A 22,986-nucleotide genomic window follows, 5' to 3' on the forward strand; every position below is an offset into this window, starting at 1 on the left:
GCTCTCTCTCTTTCTTATGTTTTTGTGCATACCCATTAACAATAGTTCTGTCCATGGTACTAAATGCACTGTGTACTTTCCCTCCATGTAGTTCATTGCATATTTAAGAATGAAAATACCTACCAAAAGGAGAATATGGATGTGATTTATTTCTGTATTTCTGTTAAAAAGTAAAATAAGTAGCATATCTGGATGTGATTTACAGTAGATATATCTGTCAACACAGTCATACACATGATGTGTAATCCTGTAATATGATTCTGGCCCGCAAAAATATATTCTAATGTGGCCCTCCATGGAAAATAATTGCCCAGGCCTGATCTACATTGATTGAAGTGGATTTAACAAGTGACATCAATAAGGGATCATAGCTTTCACCTGGATTCACCTGGTCAGTTTATGCCATGGAAAGGGCAGTTCTTCATGTTTTGTATACTCAGTATATATTCCTGGAATTGTTATACTATAAATGACTCTCAAATGATTTAGGCTTATTTCATAGAGATAAATATCCATATCTAGATTAATATTACCCGTTTTAGCATGGACATTGCTGTTGAGGGCTTCCACCATTTAAAAGTAGTCAACTGGGTGGGGATTTCTATGGGTTAGGACTTGAGAGTGATTATTGTCAAATTGGGTTGCCTATGTGTTGTAAATGGCTTTAAGCTATCAATGCCATGTAGTTAGCACAGCAGATGATGGCGCTGCCCATGCTGTCACAGAATGGCATCTCTATGGTTGGGATGCCCTCTACTGTATGTTTATTTACTCACCTTTTATAATTAAAAAAATTCTGCATGTAAATATTAACTACCAAAGTACACACAGTACTCCAACACACACCAATTCAGTCAAGATCCTCAGTTAGATCCTGATGGTAAAGGCTGGTTTCACTACCTGTCTGCATGCCTGCCTTTCTAATTGACTTATCAATTCCCCAGGAGTAGTGTACATTAATTGTAGGGTTAGGGTCAATTATGCATTATGTAGCTCATGGGTTAGGGTCAGTGTACATTAATTCCAGACAGAGATGTCTCCATCTGCTGGATGCTGGCTTCATTACAACTCCAATTAGGCTGGTGAACAGTCTATTCTGTTGGCATGATTCGCCTCTTATTTCCACTTACATTCAATTAATTCCCACACTTGGAGTATAAGATAGGAAACATAAATAGGATTTAGGCCTGGATTCAATCAGATTGAGTGGTAACCCCTGTTAGTCGACAAACGCATAGCTTTTAATTGCGTTTGTTTAGGGGTGTCGGAGGTGTAATTGCGTTAGAGCTGTCAAATCCACAATCCGCCCCTAGCGATATCTTTTGCGGATATTGCCATTTGATGCACCGAGTCGCCTTAGTAGAAATCCCATTCAGCTGTTACAAATTCGAACACTGGCATGTGTGATCTAATCTACAGCACGAGTACGAAACAAAAAAAGTATGAAATGTATTCATTACTTTAAGTCGCTCAACATAAGAGTGTCTGCTAAATGACTAGAATGTAAATGTAAAATAATTAGGCTGACATAAATCCCTATTATTTACATGCATTATTCTTCATTTGAGTGTAATATTTGTTTTAAAGGCTACACTTTCTCGATCTGAACTTCTAGTGCGGCTGGGAAATAATGACGGGTGTGGTTTCACGACCATGAACGCAAGAGCAGCCGGTCACAGATTTGACACCTTCTAAACAAAAGCAATGAAAAGCTTGTTGGCTAACGCAATTTACTGCTGATCTTAACCCAGGTCTGTATCAGGTAGGCCCAGGGAACCTGTGTAGTGTATAAAAACAGACAGACAATACAGAGACAGACAGAAATTAACAGCCCATTACAAGCGGTAAATTTTATTATGGGATAACAGCACATAAAGCACATCTAAAATCGATGTGTCCAATGCACTTTTAATAAAGGTAATATTAAAGGTACAGTTTCTAAGTACAATATAACAACATTCATATTAGAATGGAAAGTATTTAAAAGACAACATTACATTTCTTATTTTTCTTTACAGCTGTATTTACAAAATGAATCAAAATACTTATTTCCATATTTAAGAATCAGACAAGAAGGAGCAAGACTACTTTTGTGAATAGACTACCTGCTAAAGAGAGTTCAGAAGAGCTGGATAAAAAGGTACATGATCATCTGTTCCCATCGTAAGATCAGTAGCAAACATGTGACTTAAAAATTTGTGACAACCACACACTGGTTTCCTCTTTTTTTCCCACAGTTCATACTTCTTTCGCATAAAGCAATATCCCACCCACACACCACCCTCATATTAAGTTACCCCAACCCCTTGAGCTCACATTAAACACAGAACATTAAAGAAATTCAGATGTGTTGTATGCATATTTTGCATACACATATGAATAGTTGAAATACAATGCATTAGTCAATTTTCTGTTCTCAATAAAGAAATCAAAATGTTATGATCATAAAACAAAGTGAAAAACATCTATGTGGATTGTCCATTCTTTTGTAAAATCCAGAACCTGGTTCAGCAGGTCATCTTTTATGCAATATTGTCAGCCAGAATGTAAATCATCGATTTGACCATTTTGCATTACACCCTTCCCAGTTACGCTACTCAGATAAGAGGGAGAAACTTATTTCTATTAACTCTAATATCTATCATGGTGCCTTAAATAAACAAGGAAATGATCTAGTACTTATAATGACAGAATATGAAAAACGTTGAAACACATGAGTGACAGAGTTCACCTACTTGTGCAAATACATTGTCAGTTGAGTACATGTTTGGAAAACAAAACAAATTGTACCATTTATGCATCATGTAACACTGAGAGGCACTCAGTGTAGTACATTGTGTATTATTGCAAGCATATACTGGCTGATATTTGCTACAGAGTGAAAAGAAAAAGGTTCAATAAACTTGTAGCCTCTAATGGAGATATTTTTCATGTACATTTTTAATAACAGCACAACTGTGGTGCCAAAGTTCTAAGCTGGTCTCAAGAAACTAATGTTTCAGGGCAGTCTAACTTTGAAATCAAGAAGCTATAAAATGACCATGTTAAATGGACAATTGCACAGTACTTTTAAGTAAAGTACTACACAGCTAAAAGGTAAATACTCAGCATTTGCCAGTATGACCAGCTACAGCTTCAGCAAGTGGTTTTTACAATCAGAACAAATAAAAACACAATACTGCTGTTTCAGCCTGCAGATGATTTTTTTTTTCAGAAATCAGAAAAGTAACCTTAAATAACCTGTTAATTAGCAGATACTGGATTCACTAATCATTTTAAAGTGAGAAGGAAATAAGAGCCTTATCCCAGGACTAGCACACTGATACAGGTACTGGCTGGGTATTGAAGTAAATTTACCACTATCATAATCATTATCATGATTATTTATTGAGTCCTAATATCAAATAATGCACCAATACTCAATGAAATGAATGAACTAATAGGGTTGCCTAGTCTAGGAATCAGGACATTGTCCACAAGCACCACACATCAGAATAACACAAAATAAATGTTGGCACACCCTACCGCTATCAAACTAATTCTAAAGGAGAGAAGCATACTAAAAACAGAGATATTGTACAGCATGGTGTATTTGATAAACTGATACATATTTGCACTGAGTAGGCCTTAGTAGCAGTATTTTCTTCTTAACTATACAGAATGAAGTTACAAAGTTACCTTTTTACATGTGATCAATAATTAACATTAAATATTGTGGATTAAAAGCAGATGATGAGGGAGAGAGAAAGAGAGAGAAATGAATATATACAGGCCAGGCCATATGTGGTTGTTACCCTCCACCTGGGAACAGAACCAGTCAAATATACAGACGAAACAAAAACAACCAGAACAAAATAACACAAATTAAAACCAAAAGTGATAAATTAGAGGTGTATTTACATGCAGATGTCCAAAGCCTAAGCACAAAATAACAAATAATACACCACATATATTATTGCTTGACATTCGTTTATGGCTAGAAGTTTTTTTTTTTTTTTTAAAACATTTTTGTTTGTTTTTTTTGACTATATTCTAAAATGTATTATCTTAAAACTGTATCAGGTGTGCTTTGGAAGATGAGAGTATTGTTAAAATGCTATGAAATTGACTGATAGATCTGGGTAACACTTTAAAACTTCAAAAGACGGCACAGTTGTAAACATGACATTACACCTATCATTACAATCTATATTCTATGGCAAATAAATAGGAGTCCCATGCCTCAGGCAGTCAAAGCATCAACATAACACGTATGACAAGCAGAATGGTGAGTTGTTTGCTGTCTCTTTTCATAACAATTGTTCTGCACTGAACACATACGACTGAGTGGTTAGTCATTTGCCCCAGTGCGCTTTGAAGGACTATAAATTGTATAGAGGCATTATGTCATGCTTATAACACTTGAGCGCTACACGGGATGGATCAATCTCAGTGTTACCGAAACCTTTCAAATCCAGGGAACACTAAGCCTTAAGACTCCTCATCCACATAACCCTGTTCCTCTTAGTTTATTAAAAAGCCTTGTCTGGGGTTTGTCTTATGCACACAGTCAGTAAACAAACACACTTACACACACGCACACTATTGCTTGTTTACACGAGTGCCACAGAGAGCAGAGACAGAAGGAGCATAAGTTGTTATTTACATTGATAGACTAGCAGACTCAGTGATCCTTTGCTAAACATGTCTCAAATGACAGCATGCATGATGACTTATCCTCCCACACCATGTGGGTGCAGAGATGTTTGTTGAAAGAGTCACAGACACAAAGGATCCAATGCCTCTGATTTATCCCCATTGTCTAATCAATACTGCTAACAAACTGTACACGGAACATAGACAAGAAGGACATAACAACACAATGAACAGAAAGTGGTAAGAAATGACTGCTTTTTGTTCTGGGTTGATGCTGCAATTGCTTGACAAAGAGACCTTTAATTTAGGACCAGTTTGATCGATATAGAGACAGAGAATGACATCTGTGTTACGGGAAATGCGATTCCACTCTAGTGGCTTCCCGGCAGAAACCCGTAATAGTTGCACAAAGCTACCACATAGTTCTTGGCTGAGAATATGCTGCTTCCCCTGTCTGTCTGTCTTTTTCTGTCTGTCTGTTAACTCCCTGAGCATCCATATCTCTCCCACTGGGCCACAGGCCAGGCCCACAGTCACCTGGATTGTCAATCACTGGTTGAGACAGACTGGGTTTCACTGGTTAGTAGTCTGAGGCTACTGGTTTTCACCTAGACCAATACATATCCAAATAACTTTGGACCATTACAGAGATTATTACTTAGGTACAGCATTAATACAGCCTAAAGAAGAAATATTTAATATTGCGTAAGTATATTTGGTTTATCTAACAAAGAGGGTAATCATAAGTTGGTGACATTGACCCTGGTGACACCATTTTAGTCCAAATGTAGTATGTTATTATTGGAATTGTATGCAATATAAATAAACTGCATATCAAATAAAACATATTCTGTATGGCCAATGGGAAAACTGACTGTAAACATGGGAAAATAAAAGTTTGTGTTTATTATGAGCTTGACTTCTAGGGCATAGTTAGAATTTCTGGTGCTTAGCCAACAGCTCCTTAAGTACTGTCCATCAGCAATGGGAAATATGACTCAGCAATGAATTCTACATGTTCTTCTTAACCACTTATTATCGAACATCCCTGAACAACACATGAACTCTACCTAATGAGGACCAACAACACAACAGGAACAATTTCAAACAGAAAGCGTAAAACAACTTTTCCCTGAGGGGTGACAGCACAAGACTTTCTGTCTTGTACAAATTGCACAGCAGAGGAATCATGGTGTGCAAACAGAAAAACAAACCAAACCACTATGGCAAGGGTTGTGTCAAAACTGTAACCATGCTGTGTTGGGTAATCTAAAGGGATATCAGGATTATAATGGGAATTCTATACAAGCCACCACTGAGTTTTTTGGAATGTCAGATCAATCCATTCTATATTATGGACAGGTAGACGGCAACGCAGGAGCAGAAACTACTGTATGGCACATCCAGGTTTTTTTTCTACCGCTTCTCTACCACACTGACAAGAAAGACACACAAAAAAAAACAGAACCACGACAACGAAGCATTGACGATAGCACTTGTTCTACCATTGTCATGTTTCTTTCCTAGTCATACACTACAAACAACAGCTTCTCTAATTATTGCGGGAATATAGTAAGTGCTACCTGACTTCTCTTTCTCTCCCCCTCTCTTTCATGAGTTTAATTCACTATACATGTTACAAAAATAGAAGCTTTACTACCAGACAAGGCTTTGAATATTACAATTCCTTCTTCCCCTTTCCTTTTCTGTCCCATAACAAATGTCATAGCTGGGCTGAGGCCTTAGGGAAGAGACAGTCACAATCACTCCTACACAAACATGCTTACGTGTGAGGCTAACAAGATGGATCAACAGCTGGTCAGAGAGGGCTGTGTGTGGACCGCTCTCTCATAGGCATTATATTTCTGAAGACCTCCATCACCTGGCCTGCTGTGTCGCTACTCTCCACTAGATGGCGACGTTGGACTGAGCACAAACGAGCAAGCATCTTGAGTACCAGGTTCATGTGTGCTTTTGTTTGAGATTGTATGCATGTGTGTCGGGGGTGTTATGCTAATAGGTGATGGGGTGAATGTGACCTGCCTGCCTCTCCAGACCATACCATGCTAGCCATCTCACAGGCAAACCCAAACTAACCCAACTAACCCAACCTAAACAAACCAACCCCCACCCAGACCAGCAGGGTCTGCAGCTCGAAAGACAAGCCTCTGTGACCATGGTTCAACTGGTATTTCTTGTGCACATGCAACACATCACTAGGTAATATACAAGTCTTAAATTAAAGAAAGGTGCAAATAAAAGTGCCTTATCAATTCAACAATTAAGAAGTCAGACTACTAATTTCATACATGTTATTTAAAATAGAATCTATAAACATGACTTTTTTTTGTATAGTAAGTACTTATGACCGTATACCCTGTAGTATATTATAAAACAGGTGGGATGGACCCTTATCGTTGTGGCGGTGCCCAATGTTTCTCCAGGGCATCTGTCCACACAAGGTTCAATAGCAGATGGCCTTGCATGATTTCTCTAAGCAACCATGATGGATGGAGTCGTTGACAGCTAAAATCATTGCGTTTTGACTAGAATTACCAGAATTCTACTTTTCTTTTCAGACGATTGTCCATAGAGAGGTGCCGTTTACATTGCCACGCAGACGGAGCCTCTCTCAAAGTCACTGCGAGTTCTCATTCTAAGCACTGCATTCCAAACATACAACTGAACACAGGAGAACAGGGGCTGAACTTGACCAGGACATGCACATTAGCAGCAATACATTTCCATTAGGAGATTCTAACGTGATCTTTACCAAGGATTAATGGAGGGTACACATGCCCAGACAGCTAACTTCATTAGGGTATATGATACAGTATAGATTTAATAACAAATCAATCTTGACATGGATCTGTTTTCCAACGCAATAAGACATTGGACATTGGAGCTCCAGAGGGGAGGTGGAGAGCCAGATCATTGGTGCTGAGGGGATTTTCAGGTTAGGCATGTGCATAGCCAAATTCAATATCATTTTCTCTACACAGTAAATTCTGATTTGTAGAAACAGTCAAAACAATGAGTGCTAATCAGTGTGAGACATCCTGGGAACATGCTGGAATGATGTGCATGAGAGAGTCAAGTTCGTCCAGAGAGAAAGCATTGTCTCCAACTTCTCTTCATGTCCCTGGGGCTTAGAGTCCCACCTGGGTTCCAAACAGAGACAACTAATCCCAATGAAATAAATGGAGAGAATCAAACACCCACAACCCTCCCCTCAAGAAAAAAAAAGAAAGAAAAGTGTGCAGCGTGCCGGCCGTCCTGGTATGTGCAGGGCACCGTTAAAGTGTCTCAGATTCATGCTCCCCATGACATTCCCCACGGTGGCCACGCTGGCACCTGGCAGGGCTACTGGCTACCCGTCAACGGGCATGGACTGCTCAAAGTCCGATCCAAAGAGCTCCTTATATAAGGGGGGGAAGTGGGCACGCACAATGTCTGGGTATATTGCTTTGAAAGCCGTCAGCTTCTCTGTATGCCTGCTGCACAGCGCTCGCAGTGTTGACACCTTGCATATCAACTGCGTTGGGAAAAGAAAAGAGACAGGCTGTTATTTAGATTCACAGTAAGGCAAGGACATGGAGATCTCATGAAAATCTCTTCATTCACTGTCACAAACTGACCAGTAAATACTGATACAGGCACACACCAGGGGGAAATCTTGACACCTCACCTTATGGCGCTTGTACACCTTTCTTACATACAGTATCTGCGTATCTCCGCTCCAAAAATCTGATGCCAACTCTGAAATGTACTACTTGATTTAAAATAATGTTTGTTCAATAGTGGATAACTGCATTACTGTACACAATCTTTGAATCTTCAGTATAGTTCAGTTCTATATACTGTCCTTCAGTGAGATGACAGAAAGATGCAGTGGATGAGAGTGGGTGTGTAGACAGACAGTGGGTGTACCTTGGTGAGTATGCCGTCCTCTCTGTGGTTCTTCTGCAGGACATGCTGCAGTGCCAGCTGGATCTTCTGCTGGAGTTTCTCCACCTTCACCTTCTCCTGGAGCCAGGACCGGTCTTCGCAGAAAAGAAACACACCCATTATCATCACTACAAGGTTTTCTGAATCTACTGTGGATAAAGTTGTAATACTCAGTAAGACAGCAATCAGTAATACTGATGACTGACCTCTGTGTCTAATTGAGGAACATGCTGGATGGATGGTTTTCAATGGAAGTTTGTTTAGAGTAGTTTCAGGGTAAGAAGGTAAATAAGAGACCCTGCAGTGTGTATATGCATGTCTGCCCCCCCCACCCCCCCCCCCGCCCCGCCTCGCTTGTGTTTGTACTGCCAGTGACACCTACCTGCAGACATCAACACGAACGCAGAGAACAGGGCAATCTCATCCTCAGACAGGTGCATAGAACACAAGTTCTTCCCAAACTCGAAGACGGAGCTGATCAAGTCGTCACAGCCTGCCACAGCAAAGGATACAGACACAGAGAGATGGTTGGGGATGAGGATGAGGCAGTCTCACTCTTGATCTTTATTGGGAGAAAGGCACACAGGCAGAGAGAGGAGGTGCAGTGCACTGACAGCACAGGGGAGCGTCTGAGGCGGAACTGGCAATGCTTTTACTGACTTTTCCCTCCCAGACTAGTCACATTCTGGCAGTTTGGTGGCATTACGCAACCCAGAATGAGGTCACTAATGAGTCTTTTAGTTAGATCAATTATTGAGGATTGTGGGAGACAGGCTGATGCCAATGCAGCTCTGGAACCCCATCGCTCTGCCTCCCCAGGCCCGAGCCTCTCCTCTATCTGGAGCAGTGTCTGACTGACTGTCTTACTGACTGACTGTCTGACTGACTGACACTGGGAGGCTTGTAAGGGAGGTCACACTCATGACACTGAATAGCACAGCATTGTTACTCTTCTGTCTTGCACACACGCACGATTGTGCATACACAACACACACACACACAGATCTGTTTAGGCTTTCATACTACACTTTCACACTGCCGCAAGGACACATTCCTTTCCTCCAAAGGCATTTGGATGCAAGGGAAAATACACTGTGGAGTGTCTTAGTAATGACAATGGCATTCAAAAGCAAATGCTATTTGCTTACACCTGCCATATTCTATGGCGCTTTCAATGATGGTTTTGATATAACTCTCTCAAAAAGCAAACTGGATTTCTTTATTCCATCTTAACAGGAGCCATATGCAGCAGCAGTGGCTCAGTAACAACTCGATTCTGCCATATGTATCCACTGGGGAGAGGAGAGATCCAGGTGAGGCAAGGATGAGTTCTCAGTGTTAGCTTCCTGGACCTCAGAACTTTGTGGAGGGACATAAAAAGATACGCCAACTTTGACTGTTATATAAAGCAATGCATGCTTACAAAAACACACACACGTGCACGCCCCAATGCACCGCACACACGTGCACAGGATTGAACATTTGGAGCACTTACCTAATGACTTAAACACATCAGGCCCAGCATACTTTCCATCGAAATAGACTGTGTTGTTTTGAGAGTCGAAGGCACGGCACATTCTCACAAACACAACCTCCAAAGAGCCTGCAGAGACAGAAATAACATCATGCTAAACCTGGGTTCTTCTCTTCTACAGATCCAGTTAGAGTTGCCAGTCAGGCATCACTACAGGCCCAACACATCATATGCACTATTTTGTGTTTTCTCCTCTGTCATTTATGTGTTATACCCCCTATTCCTTTTAAACAGAAACCCATGACATGGAACAAGTAATATCATTCCATTTATACACATTTTTCTCTCCCCCTATAAGAAAGGATGTTGAAACATGATGCTGTATACTGCTGCGCTGTGTGGGACTGGATCAGAGGATAAAAGAGATGTAATAGAAGCTGTTACTGCGCTTTATGAGGCGGCACTGGTTTAAAATGTCACGGCAGACAAGGGATCTCTGTCACCATTTCATTATTACTATTGGCAGTGTTAATGCAAATAAAATCCCAAGGTAATACCCACAGGAGGCTGTGTGTGTGTGTGTGTGTGTGTGTGTGTGTGTGTGTGTGTGTGTGTGTGTGTGTGTGTGTGTGTGTGTGTGTGTGTGTGTGTGTGTGTGTGTGTGTGTGTGTGTGTTTTGTGTGTGGTCAACGTGGCATCTAGCTAGTGTCTCAGCTCAGGTAAAACTGTAGTCCCTCTAATGCAGGGTTCCCCAACTGGCAGTCCGTGGGTGATTTTATTTGTTCCCACAAGTTTTCTGAACAAAAAGATAGAAAAATAACGTTACAAGTGTATTTATATTATTATTATCTTGTTGCACATAAAAACCAGCAAATCATCTCCAAGTGATTTTAATTCTGGAAATCTGTTCCAAGGTATTCCCACGCATAATAGAGAGAAACTGTATGTGATCTTATACAAATGTAAGCAAGGTTTGAAATGATTATGTTTTAGTCAAATATTATATGTGTTTGGGCTTCTTGCGATCAATTTGCAGTTTACAAATGATATGTAATTATGTTCCAGCCCCCTTACCATCCGTTCAATAAAAACTGGTTGATGTTCCCTGCTCTAATGCCGATAAGCCTGTGTCCTGTTATACAGCGGAGGGACAGGAACAGAGGGACAGAGGGAGGAGGCAGGCAGGGTGGAGTCTCCTGGCTTTGTGAAACACAGTCAGTCTGTGAAGGAGGCTTTGTGAAGTCAGGTCAGCTACGCCCTTGTGACAACGCCTGAGGGGGAGACGGGAGTTTGAGGGGTGGTGGGGGAGAGACGGCGGTGAGCCGTGTTGACGGGCTGTCATACCTGCTTTCAGCAGCACTATCTGATCGTTCTGACACAGCTCCATGAAGCCGTCGATCCGCTTGGCAAACTCCACCACGTACTGGATGGCCTCTGTGATTTTGATAGCACACAGCTGCCACATGACCTCTCGGGGCTAGAGGGACGGAAAGAGAGAAGGGTTATCTGCTGTAGAACAGATGGGATTAGCTCTGTTATGTTTGTAGAACAGTGAGGCAGGTAAAGAAGTTCTAGTGTGAGTACTGCTTTGTGGTAGTGATAGTGGTGATGCTGGTGGACATGTAGTGTACTGTCCAGTACCTTGGTCTGGTAGCTCTCCATCTCCTCCTGCAGGAAGGCCTGCCAGGTCATCTGCTGCAGCTCCTCTCTCAGGTACTGACACGTCTCCATGTGAGACTTGGAGATGTTCTGGGCCAGGTGCTCTGCAACACAACCAAACAGTACAGCACAGAACATCACAACAGTGTCAGACCTGAACGCTGCTCAAGGGGAATGGGAGGAGCTCACAGATGAACTATGCCACATGAAAATATGATTTATTTACAAAGCTTCAACTAGGAGGTGGAGAGCTTGGGCTTTATTTGACTGGGAAGACGCTTGTTGACATTTCCTTTTACTGCCTCCAGGAAGCTCCCAGCTGAAGGTTCTGCCAAACCCAATCTAGTTATGCACGGGGAGGAGGGGCGGTCGGCTGCACAATATTACTCATTGAAACAAAGGTCACATTTGCTCAGAGAGAAATATTGAGTATAAGAATTTAAATGGTTTTGAAAACACATCTGTTAAAAGGAGTTCCAAGGCACAGGGGAGCCTAAAAAAATGATTTCCCCAGACGCGTGCCCTGCTGGATCCTGATTGGCCCTAATTAATGGAAACTAATTACAAAAAAGAGGCTCTTTTAATGAGTGTTGGAGATGAGTCTCCAACCGCCTGCTATTTTAAGCAACCTTTGTGTCATTTGCCCCACGGTTGAGTTGTTCTCCCTCCTCCTCCCCCTTCTCCTCTCCCATCTCCCCCTTGCTCCTCACCTAGCTCAGCCATGGACACAGTGGGGGATGTCTCTCCGTTGGTAAAGGAGCAGTAGGGGAAGAAGCCTGAGCCGGGGGCGAAGTCGCAGATGGGCTCGGGCTTGATGCCGTTGATGTCCAGGCCGGACTGGTCAGGGGAGGGCTGGATATCCAGGTAGAAGCTGCTGACTGCTGAGTCGGGCTTGCTGCCGTCGGGGGTGTGGCCATCCATGTAGCCACTGAGGTCGTCGTGGAGCTCTGTGAGGCCATTGGCCGAGAGGCCATAGGTGGGTGTGAGTGGCTCGGCCTCGCCGGGCTGCTGCTGGTGGTCACGCTGCGCCTGCTGCAGCCGGTGTTTCTGCACCTCCGCATACAGGCTGTCCCGCTGCTTCTTCGACATGCGCCCAAACTTCACCGCTGTAGGTGAGAGAGGGAGGGAGAGAGGGAGGGAGGGAGGGAGGGAGGGAGGGAGGGAGGGAGGGAGGGAGGGAGGGAGGGAGGGAGGGAGAGACTCTCCTTTACTACTGACACATTGACATAGCACTCACCTGTGACTCCAGTTTAGCCTCTCTATAACAGGTAAGATTTGTGATTTCAGGAAGTATTAGTGGAGCAATCAGCATTACGAAACCTTCAACACTAACATCCTACTTGCATGAGAACTACCCCGGGAGAGCAACCTACACAACCTACACAGCTTACAGGCCACTCAGACACGAGACAGTTTGTTTAATAGAGCCCTGCACACTAAACAGAGCTGGTCCTGAGAGTGAGCCGCCTCAGCTCAGAGTTCTGGGGTCTGGCAGAGTGTCAGATGGCCCGTGTGTGGACAGAGTGGAAGTAAGCGGAGCAGAGGGGAGCGCGGGCAGATGGACTCTGGTGTGCTGAGTAAATGCAGGAGTCACCTTGGCCTGTCCTGATTGTGTGTGCGTGGTCTGTGTGTGTGTGTGTTTGCGTGTGTGCTTGTGTGTATGTGTGTGTGTGTCCATGTGTGTGAGCAGCGGAAAGGCTCTAAAGGCCTGGCCTGATTACAGGCTCCTCTGATCCCTCCAGCCCAGCCCAACCCAATTCAGCCCAGCAGGAGGTCCCTCCTCCCCCATAGACACTCACCTGTGTGCTTCCATTACTGCACCTCAGCTGCACCAGTCCAGCACTAATGACACCTCCTAACGACCCTCTGTTCATCAACCCTACTTTCTGTCACACCTGCCAACTTACTGCACAGCCACGCCAGTTACTGGTGGAAATTACACAGACAGTGACGTCTGTCTAGTCCACACTTCCCTACTCTAGCCACTCTGGTGTTTATGATATAACAATCTGTCACATCTATCTTTCAATAAAAAAATATCATAGAACAATTGGATTATCTACCCATAATGCCCTATTCACTTTCATGTGTTGTCCTGTCTTGCAAGTGTGTCCGTCCCCTCCCCTCTTGTTGACGGTGGTACGTACCGTCCCTTGACATGCCCACTGCCAGACATTTCTGCAGCCGGCAGTGCTGGCAGCGGTTGCGGCTGGTGCGGTCGATCAGGCAGTTCTTCTGACGGGGGCATGAGTAAGCCGCATTGCTCTGCTGACTCCTCCTGAAGAAGCCCTAAGACAGGAGAGCGAGAGGGAGTGGAGACAACCATGCTTACAATATGAACCACAGTGGTACTGCTGTATCCAATGACTGATAGGCTTTTATTTCTGTAAACGTTGCGTTTAACTGGGTTCTTATTGACAGTATTCATCACTATTGAGGGTATTGTTGCTGAAATAATGTAGAATACTGAACTGCCATTGTGTTGCAGGCTATTGTGTTCTAGTGTCAGTTGTATAGAGAGCTATGTTGTTTTATTGAAGGGGTGGTGTGTTTTAACAATGTTTACTACAGGGGGTAGTGTGTTTGGGTATGATCATAATTGTAGACAGTATTTTCTATAGTTTGTTTAATTAGTGTTGATTAATAACAGGGCTCCAACACGTGCAGTGCTAAAAGATGTCATACACACACCGATTGGAATCCTCATCCTTTGACTTAATGAATTGATTCCAGCACATCATTAACATGCCCCACTCCACTTCTCCATACACATATGTCTTAATTATCTGCTCATTGGCTGTTTAATTACAAGAAAACAGCTGACAGCTGCCGAGTTTCTTTATAATGGCAGCCATTACAGGAGCCAGGCTAGAACTGCTGGTGACAAGCAGCACTCTTTAATAATGCTGTGATTTATGGTCCAAACTCTTGTACTCGCACATATCATTAAATGCCTCTCTGCCTGGAGTAATTAGCAATCATTAAAGATACATTTCAGCAGTTTATTCTTTAGCGTTTTGTTTCTCCAAGGCAGCTAGCTCTTGTCTGAGGGAGCGAGAGAGAGAGAGAGAGAGAGAGAGAGAGAGAGACTCTGAGGAGCAGCTGAAAGAGCTTCTGTCTCTCTGTAATAAAGGTGCCTGTTGGAAGAATATTAATGACTCGCCTAGTGACAAGCACAGGAACAAGAATACACTAGAAGCACAAAAGAAATCCCCCTCACTGTGAATGGCTGGTATATTTGAAACAGTACAAAGTCGTGCTTCGATAAAAGCAGCATACTGTAGCAAACAGCCCAAAATCCTCAAAAACTCTAAGCACTTCTTTTGCTGATTTTATTTGAAGGAAAAGCAAGCTGCAGCAGAAGCAGAAACACTGAAGCAGCATGTCCCTGAGAGGGAGAGTCTGTACAAAGCAGAGGAGTCACTTTGTCCTGCTAAAAGTGGAGCTCTGTGATGTCCTCTGTATGGCTTGACCACTTTAACGATGATGCTCTCTGTGAGTTTACACTTTATCGTCTCTCGAAAGATCGTTTCAAAAGTTAGACAACATGTTCAAATGTATTTCCTTGTAAGTTCAACTTTTTCTGCTTCCTGTCCCGCCACCCCACCCCACCCCACACCAACACCCACATGTTAGTACTCTAGGTGCTTACCTTACAGCCCTCACATGTTATCACACCGTAATGGATGCCTGATGATTTGTCTCCACAGATCTTGCAGGGAATTATTTCGATTTGAGCTGGAGAGAAGAAAAGAAAAAAAATCAACATTTTGCTGTCACAGTAAAACGCCTTCAGTATGTTTAGCATGTTGGTACATGAAAGAGCACTGCGCTTCAAAAACATCTCATCCAGTGGCTTTGAATCCTCACTTCCACACAACATTAAATGAATATTTACTGAGTCGTGCATGAAGGAGGCCATTTTGAATCTTCACTGAGTCACCAGCCAACCACTGTAAACACAGTGTCGATTTACATTGCAGGCACAAATGACGCAGACTTCCACTCACCCACATAACTGAACTTATTCCCCAGTGGAGAAAATTACTTAATGTTATCTCTTTAACTTCAAAACCCTACATACCCAGCAGAAAACCCAGTATGGCCACAAAGAATGATAACCTTCCTATTGGGATGGTGAGTAGCTAGCTATATGAGGCCCAGTGAGGTGGGAGTGGATGAAGGCTGTCACTTCAGACAGTAGTAAAGTGCAGTAGAGTTCAGTGAGGTCGATAGTGTTCCGCTGCTGACAGGCCTGTGGGTGATTTAGTGGGCATAGAGGACACAGTCATGGGGGGGACAGGTCTCATCCATCCCGGCCCCCTGCACAGGAGCAGAGCAGCAGAGCAGCAGGCCACAGGGCAGCGGAACACAGAGAGGCATCTCAGACACAGAACCCCCAGCCTGTCCTACAGCTCTCATGCTTTATCACTGCAGCCTCTGACACAACGTCTCTCTCTGCCTCCACACTAGATCTCTATCTATAATCCAGCTCTCCTCCACAGTGCTAGCATCTCAGACTGCCATTGTTACAGCACGCCGTAGCGCCAGACGAACCATACTATCTGATCTACACTGAGAAAAGATTACAGTGGGTTCTTTCCCTGCTCTATAGTGGCTCCTTACCCAAATGCACATACAGTATAGCCAATCAGAGCAAAGAGCACTATCAAACAGCGTACTCTTACTAGTGCTGAAAATGTATAATTTTACTCATGACCTATTCTAAACATCTAAAACCAGCTACATGTACTACATCCATTATAGTATGGCAAGGTATTACATCAGTCTCCCCCCTAGCTTTATACACCAGGCCTAGAGTATGTCATATAGGCCAGAGTAGATAGAAGTTCTGTACTACTTTAGTACACCTTCACATCCAATCCCTTCAAATTAATTTGATCATATCAAATGGGTCTTCCATCCAGAGGACTCAGAGCCCATTTAATCAGCTGCCTGGGAGCGTCTGTTGTGTCATGTGGATAATGTCGGTGTCCCTGAAGCGTGCCCAAGGGAGGGCCGCTGTTCCACCAACCCTTTACCACTATACACACTGTCCCTCCATTCAAGAATCTCTGTTAGCTGGCTCTGTTAGCACTGCAGAAGTCAACAAGACCTCACCCCTAGATGCAGAATTAGCCTACATTTCAGTCAAATGAACAAAGACAGCAGTGGCACGCACACCAGTCAGTTATCATATGGAAAACACCTCGGATGACTTGGTATCCTGCTGTTCAATAGGGGATAATGCCCATAGTCTGCCTAGACTACAGGGAAAACAAACCAGGAGCCAGGTTTTGACACGCTTGCTGAGAGGGTTACTTTATAAATGATCATTATTAATTTCTGCATTGTGTCGAGACGGTTGTCATTTTGGTTATCTCTGTTTGAACACTGGCATTATGGGCAGTGGACTCCATTGTTTGTTTTTGTGCTCTCCCTGCATGAGCATTAGCGGTGCAGTGTGTTGCGACTCCTTTAACATTTTCAGCCTCATTACAAACATAATTTGTTCTGACATGCACTCACAACAAGTGAAGCGTGCTGTAATTAAGGCTGGCTGGGGTTGTGGTGAAGAAACAAGACTGTATTGGTGGGCGCTGGCCACTGGGTGGCAGTGCAGTGCTGTCACTCTGACTGTGTCTGTAGCTGCATCCTCTCCTCTTGAGCCCAGCTTCCAGCTCCCAACTTCCAGCCCTCTCGCTTTCCCACGGGCTCCAGGCTCTGAGCTCCAGGCTTAGATTGCTGCCCAGGGTAGCTGCGAGATGCCTTCATCTCCCCTGAAGAGGCAGGGCTGGCTGGATGCTCGCTCAGGCCTGACAGAGGCTGTGCCACATCAGGTGAATGCAGAGAGAGTGGAAACGGCAGGGCTGGGCACACACTGATGAGGATGGCTCACAAAGCCCTATCTGCAGCAGTGAGGCCCTGAATGCACACAGCCTCACCAGACAACACTACTACACAAGCCTCTGAATGCTCGGTGCACTCAACAGTAAAAAAGGGTTTGTCTCCAGTCTAACTGTGGTAGGCTTTGTGGTTTGCTATGTAAAAGAAGAATCACAGTGAAATAAGCTGCTTTCTGGTATAGATTCATGAGGAATAAATACAGAGTAATAACAGCATGAAGATCAAATAAGCCATTAAGTCACCTAAGCCATGGGTTCACGTCAATATTTGTAGCAAGCTGCCATCTTGAATGGCTGGTCCTGGGGCTCCCAGTCAGACTACAATTCGGATAGTGTGAGTGGTTTAAAATTAATTCACACAGGGGGCGATGGTCAAACAGAAAGGCCTTGTGCCTAAGTACTTCAGATCTGGAAGTCAATAGCTATTGACAGAAGCCATGGTGTTAACTGCCATTGTGAAGCTCGCTGCTGGCTCTGTGTCTGGGCTTGACCAGCGCTGCTCACTGCTGTTGATCACATTCACAGCGCCTGCCTGTCTCCATGCCTCTCTGCCTGCCGTGCTCCCTCCCTTCCTGCCTGCCTCCCTGCCTGCCCGCCTGCCAGGCAGCCCTGCCTGCTCTGTTTAGGACATCAAAGCCAGGCACAGTGAGACGGTCAGCCATGCTAAAGCCCAACTCAGCAGCCTCCCATTCCTCATAGCGCTGTGAGATTGCCTCCACACACAGGCCACATCAAAGAGAGGGGGGACCTGCTGACGCACACAGATAATGTACTGTGAATCATACGGCAGCATTCACAAAATACCCATCTACAGAAAGAATGAAAAAGGTAATGACGAAGATCCTCGGTGGAGGATCAACCTCTGGTGTGGGTGGCTTTCGACTTTCACAATGGCTAGCGCATGGTGAGAGGACTGTGTAGTAGCCAGCCTCATGTAGTAGTGAAGCCTAGGTTTGACATTCGCCACAACTTGTTAGAGATGCTGTCTGTGTCCATCGCTGTGCAGTTCAAGGACACTGATTCACATCACATAAATGCCCTTTGGAGACTGAGGATGTCAAGACCTCTCTGTGTCCACCTCTGCCCTTCACTGTGTACCAAACCACCCTGAGATCAAACCCCACACGAAGATAACACTGAATTTATTAATCCCAGGAAATGAACAGAAAACCGTTTACAAAATGAAACAAAGGTTTTGCCTTCCACATGCTAACTGCTCCCCGGGACCCTGTCATAGCGTACTGCTTTCTGTAGCTAGCGCTTTAGACCTGACATAAGCACCACAAAGACAGTTGTTGTCAGAGTGAGCATTTTCCCCTGCGCCTCACAAATATGCTATAGTTTCATTTGTACCTGGAGAGCATCGTTTAGGAGGGAGGAAAAGCGTGGTGTTGACTAAATATATTGAAGGTATATCAATTATGTAAAAAGGTTGATCCTTTAATGGTGAAAAGCTGATGTGTATTATTCATGTTACACCACTACTCATTGGAGACAGATTGTTATCTACAGTTTAGTAGTGAACGTGCTCCACATCATCTGAGGCACAAAAAACAACCATAAGCAGCTTTTTATTTTCTAATGGTAAAGCCTTTTCAGAATGGCATTCTTCACACCCATATGATCCCAGATCTTACTCAAGTAAGGTTTTTTGAATTTGTGCTCTACAATTGAAATAGCGCAGGAATATGTGCAGGGCAGTGCAAATACTGACATAAACAAACCACTACAGAGGCTCTCCAAGTTATTCCTACTGCACACTCAGATTTTCCTGGACAACTGGACTACTGACATGACGTTTAGAGGATTAGGATGCTGCCTTACATTACAGACACAAACTGAGGATGAAAGCTTAACCCATTACTGGGCTGTGGCACAGCTTCTAGATCATTTCTCACGGATGACTACGTCTACTACAAGGGTGTTACATACAGAGTAATACATTATACAACATATCTCTGAGTGATGGAAGACGTCATAGAGTAAGATGTAATGTCTCCATCTGCCTCTTCATTGGACACAACATCTGTGCCTTCTAACACTATTAGATGGATCATTCTTTTTTCAGTGCATATTTGTGGTAAGAGGCAGAAAATGTAAGACTGCAGTTGTAGTGGTGGGCATGTTTTAAGGGTATGGATGTGGTTCGGGGGGGGGGGGGGGGGGGGGGGTTGCCTGTGTGTTGACAGCTGTCAGTGCCCAAATGATGCAAACCAGTGGGCTCATGTTGGAGATTATGTAAGTGATTGGACAGCAATGCTGCGCCTGTACAGGTCAGCATTATGGGCAGATTAGCAATGGCTCTCCAATCCAACAAACAGGGACAAATAACACAACAACAACTAGGCAAATGTTGGAAAATAACACTTGACTACACACAGGGCTCCAATGCAGAAATATGTTAGTAGAATCAATATCTAGATACAGTTTACACCGGCAAAATACCATTGGTACGACGGGTCAGTCGACTAGCTGGCAAGTGCACAGTAAGTCACATTTTTATATCGTAGTTTCCCCACATTTTGACTGCAAGATTAATTTCCCCCTTTGGCAATGGATATCAGCTGTAGTTTGATAAAGATAGTCTATGCTAAATTGAAACCCATGATAGTCAGACAGACAGCCAAACAAGAGCTAGAATCAGATCCTGTCTCTTTTCATCTGCCAAGGCGCTGCTGTCATGTTGGTGTCTAACGGAACAGAACGAGCACTTTTTTATTCCCAATTGCACAGCAGAAGAAAGGTTATTTGAATGTCAGTGGCAAAGGACAGCAGTGGTACAGAGCACAGACAGAATAGTATAAATGTGTTATTTGTTTGGGGACTGTAGCCTGTTGGCTTATTACCATGAGTCTGTCCTCATGACATTTCTACTTCAGTGCAGCTCAGATATATCAGATTCAGATATTCACCTGCAGAGGAAAAGACAGTATCATCATTTTAAAGCGCCTCTGTCCGTTCAACACACAAACCAGCCAACAATATTTAGACCATGAGGACTAGAACAGAGAAAAGCAGAATTTAGGCATTATTAATGTCTCTATGCTGCCTCATGCTAATTCCTCTCTATCAACTAATAGCCTAAGCTATGATCCCCATCACTCAAGATATTCTACTTTCAGTGGAACCGCTCTGAGCTACCCTATTATGCCTGTATAGCACTGCAAACTGAAATGACTTTGCTAAAACCCAGGTCTGGACGATAGCCCTGGGCTGCTTTTGGGATGAACTCATGCGTGTGTCTCTGTGTTTGTTTGTGTGTGAGGCCATTAATATTTCAACACCGCCCAACTCGGGATGCCTGTACAACACAGCAGCACTTCTCTGCCTCTGTTTTTACCTGACTGCCTTATTGAAATGCATTCTGACACCCTCAATGCGGGGGAGCAGAAGAGGGAAAGAGTATTCCCAAACCACAGCACGAGACATCTCTCTCCATGTCTTTTACTCCGCCAGAGGAACAGTAATTTGGGATTTAATTTATGTGTTGTTATGGCAAAGATTGACGAGCTTCCTGACTGGGAGTCTGTGTGTTGCACTCTGGGGGAAACAACAAAAGCCTTGGTTTACAGAGCAGACGAGTGCCGTGAAGTGGAGAATGTGTGGTGGCGCTCTCCTCCCGTCCCCGGCATGGCCCGCCCTCCTCCACCTGAGCTCCCTCTCTCTTTCTCTCTCTCCCCCTCGCCTCCCCCTTCCTCTGATCAGTGACAGGTGAAGCTGGGCCCTGGTACAGGGGACTCCAGTGCCACAGGGCATGCCCCCTCTCCCTCTTTCACTGTGTGTCTGGGTCCCAGTCCCAGAGGAGAACAGGAATAGGAGGGAGAGAGAGCCACACTGCATGCTCTGCTCTGATGCCACAACACAGTCAATCTGGAGACTGCTGCACGCACTTATGTATTAATTCTGATTCTGCCTGCTCTGCCCCTGATCCCAGTTAGTCATAGTGAGCCGGGAGAGATGGGAGTCAAACAATTTGCAACAGTTAAATGGAATGAAATGAATCTTCATTTAAAAAAGCGAATGTTTACACGCTTTTAGAACACACGGTGTGTACTTAGTCATCTCTCATACAACACTGAATGTAGAGTGTTGTTGTTTATTTTGTTGGCAGATACATACTGAAACATGGCACTGGACTGGAGTGGAACTCAAAGTCCCAGAGGACCAGAAGATAGACTGCTTCAGGAGCCATCCCTTTCGAAAGCTGTTTAAATTCAGAGCTATGGGAGCTATGCGTCTTCTCTCCTGCTCCGGCTTACAAAGTTTTGTTGGCCACTTGAGCTGAGCAGGCTGTGGTTAAAGGCTTGATTGAGGCTTGTCATCAGCACAGTGCTCTTAGTTAAGAACCTCTCTACCTCCATATCCCTGGAGGCCAGGCCAACATACTGGCATCGGAATACACAGAGACATATAAGGAATGAAAGCTTCAAAACATCCAGTGCAATTATACAGTGAGAATTTTACACAACAACAAAGAAACTTGTTCCATTGCACAGGGGAATTCACCATTGTCACGCCGTACCACTTCCTTTCTCTTGCAATTGCTGCATTAATATGCATTTCTGTAAGAAGCTTGACTGCTGCTGGGCTTCATTGAATATGATCCTTACTATAAACTCCATTCTTCACAGACAGACGTAAAGTTATGTATGACAACATACAGCAGACTGACATCCAGGCAACGCCCTGTGGGTGTTGCGTGTGTGCTAATAATGTGGTACATTTGGATGTTACATCTATGTGGAACGTGTGTGGGACTGAACCTACGTGTGGGGTACTGAATATGTGTGTGGGACATGTGTGTGTGTGTGTGTGTGTGTGTGTGTGTGTGTGTGTGTGTGTGTGTGTGTGTGTGTGTGTGTGTGTGTGTGTGTGTGTGGAGGGAACATGTGTATAAATCCTGTCTGCTGGGACATGCCCATGGCAGACGGTGTGTGAGAGGCTACTGTCCCTCCGTGGGGGTGGAGGGGGGAGGCTGGAGGTCCCGGCTCAAGCTGATGCCCAGGGTCAGTGGGTGAAGGGCACAGAGCCAGAACACACATGGAGAGCAGGCAGGGAGATTACTTCAGCTGACAGTAATTGTCCCTCTGTGCGCTCCTTAGGAAAACCTGTTTCCACACACTGACTAACTTCCACAGATTGGCTCCAGATAGCAATCATCAGCTTGAGGGAAGCTCCACATGAGCCAGAAGTAATGGAAGGGATACTGTATTGTAGGCAGGGGTATAAGGCTAATGTAGCTAAACACTTGGTCCATACCATCTACACACAATATAATAGTTATTCCTAAGCATATGAACAGGGATGCCTTTCCCTCTGACCCTCAGCTAAACATCATGGTGGCCTTGTGTGTCAAGACATGAA

The 22,986-nt window shown here is 44.0% G+C and overlaps 1 protein-coding gene across 2 annotated transcripts in view; it reads right to left on the reverse strand.

Moving 5' to 3' along the window:
* Positions 1-1,831: 1,831 nt before the first annotated feature.
* Positions 1,832-22,986, reverse strand: part of roraa (RAR-related orphan receptor A, paralog a) — a 287,099-nt gene continuing 265,944 nt past the window's right edge. For both annotated transcript variants that reach the window (XM_036954955.2, XM_036954961.2), the window contains 9 exons: positions 15,369-15,454; positions 13,864-14,005; positions 12,427-12,822; positions 11,699-11,820; positions 11,402-11,534; positions 10,079-10,186; positions 8,966-9,076; positions 8,566-8,678; positions 1,832-8,170 (listed from right to left, as the gene is read on the reverse strand). In XM_036954955.2, coding sequence (XP_036810850.1) covers positions 8,006-8,170; positions 8,566-8,678; positions 8,966-9,076; positions 10,079-10,186; positions 11,402-11,534; positions 11,699-11,820; positions 12,427-12,822; positions 13,864-14,005; positions 15,369-15,454 — 1,376 coding nt within the window. In that variant the 3' untranslated portion in view covers positions 1,832-8,005. The remainder of the gene's footprint in view (positions 8,171-8,565; positions 8,679-8,965; positions 9,077-10,078; positions 10,187-11,401; positions 11,535-11,698; positions 11,821-12,426; positions 12,823-13,863; positions 14,006-15,368; positions 15,455-22,986) is intronic.

This window comes from Oncorhynchus mykiss, chromosome 2 (assembly GCF_057628025.1).
Source record: "Oncorhynchus mykiss isolate SJ-2025 chromosome 2, ASM5762802v1, whole genome shotgun sequence".
Lineage (NCBI taxonomy): Eukaryota > Metazoa > Chordata > Actinopteri > Salmoniformes > Salmonidae > Oncorhynchus > Oncorhynchus mykiss.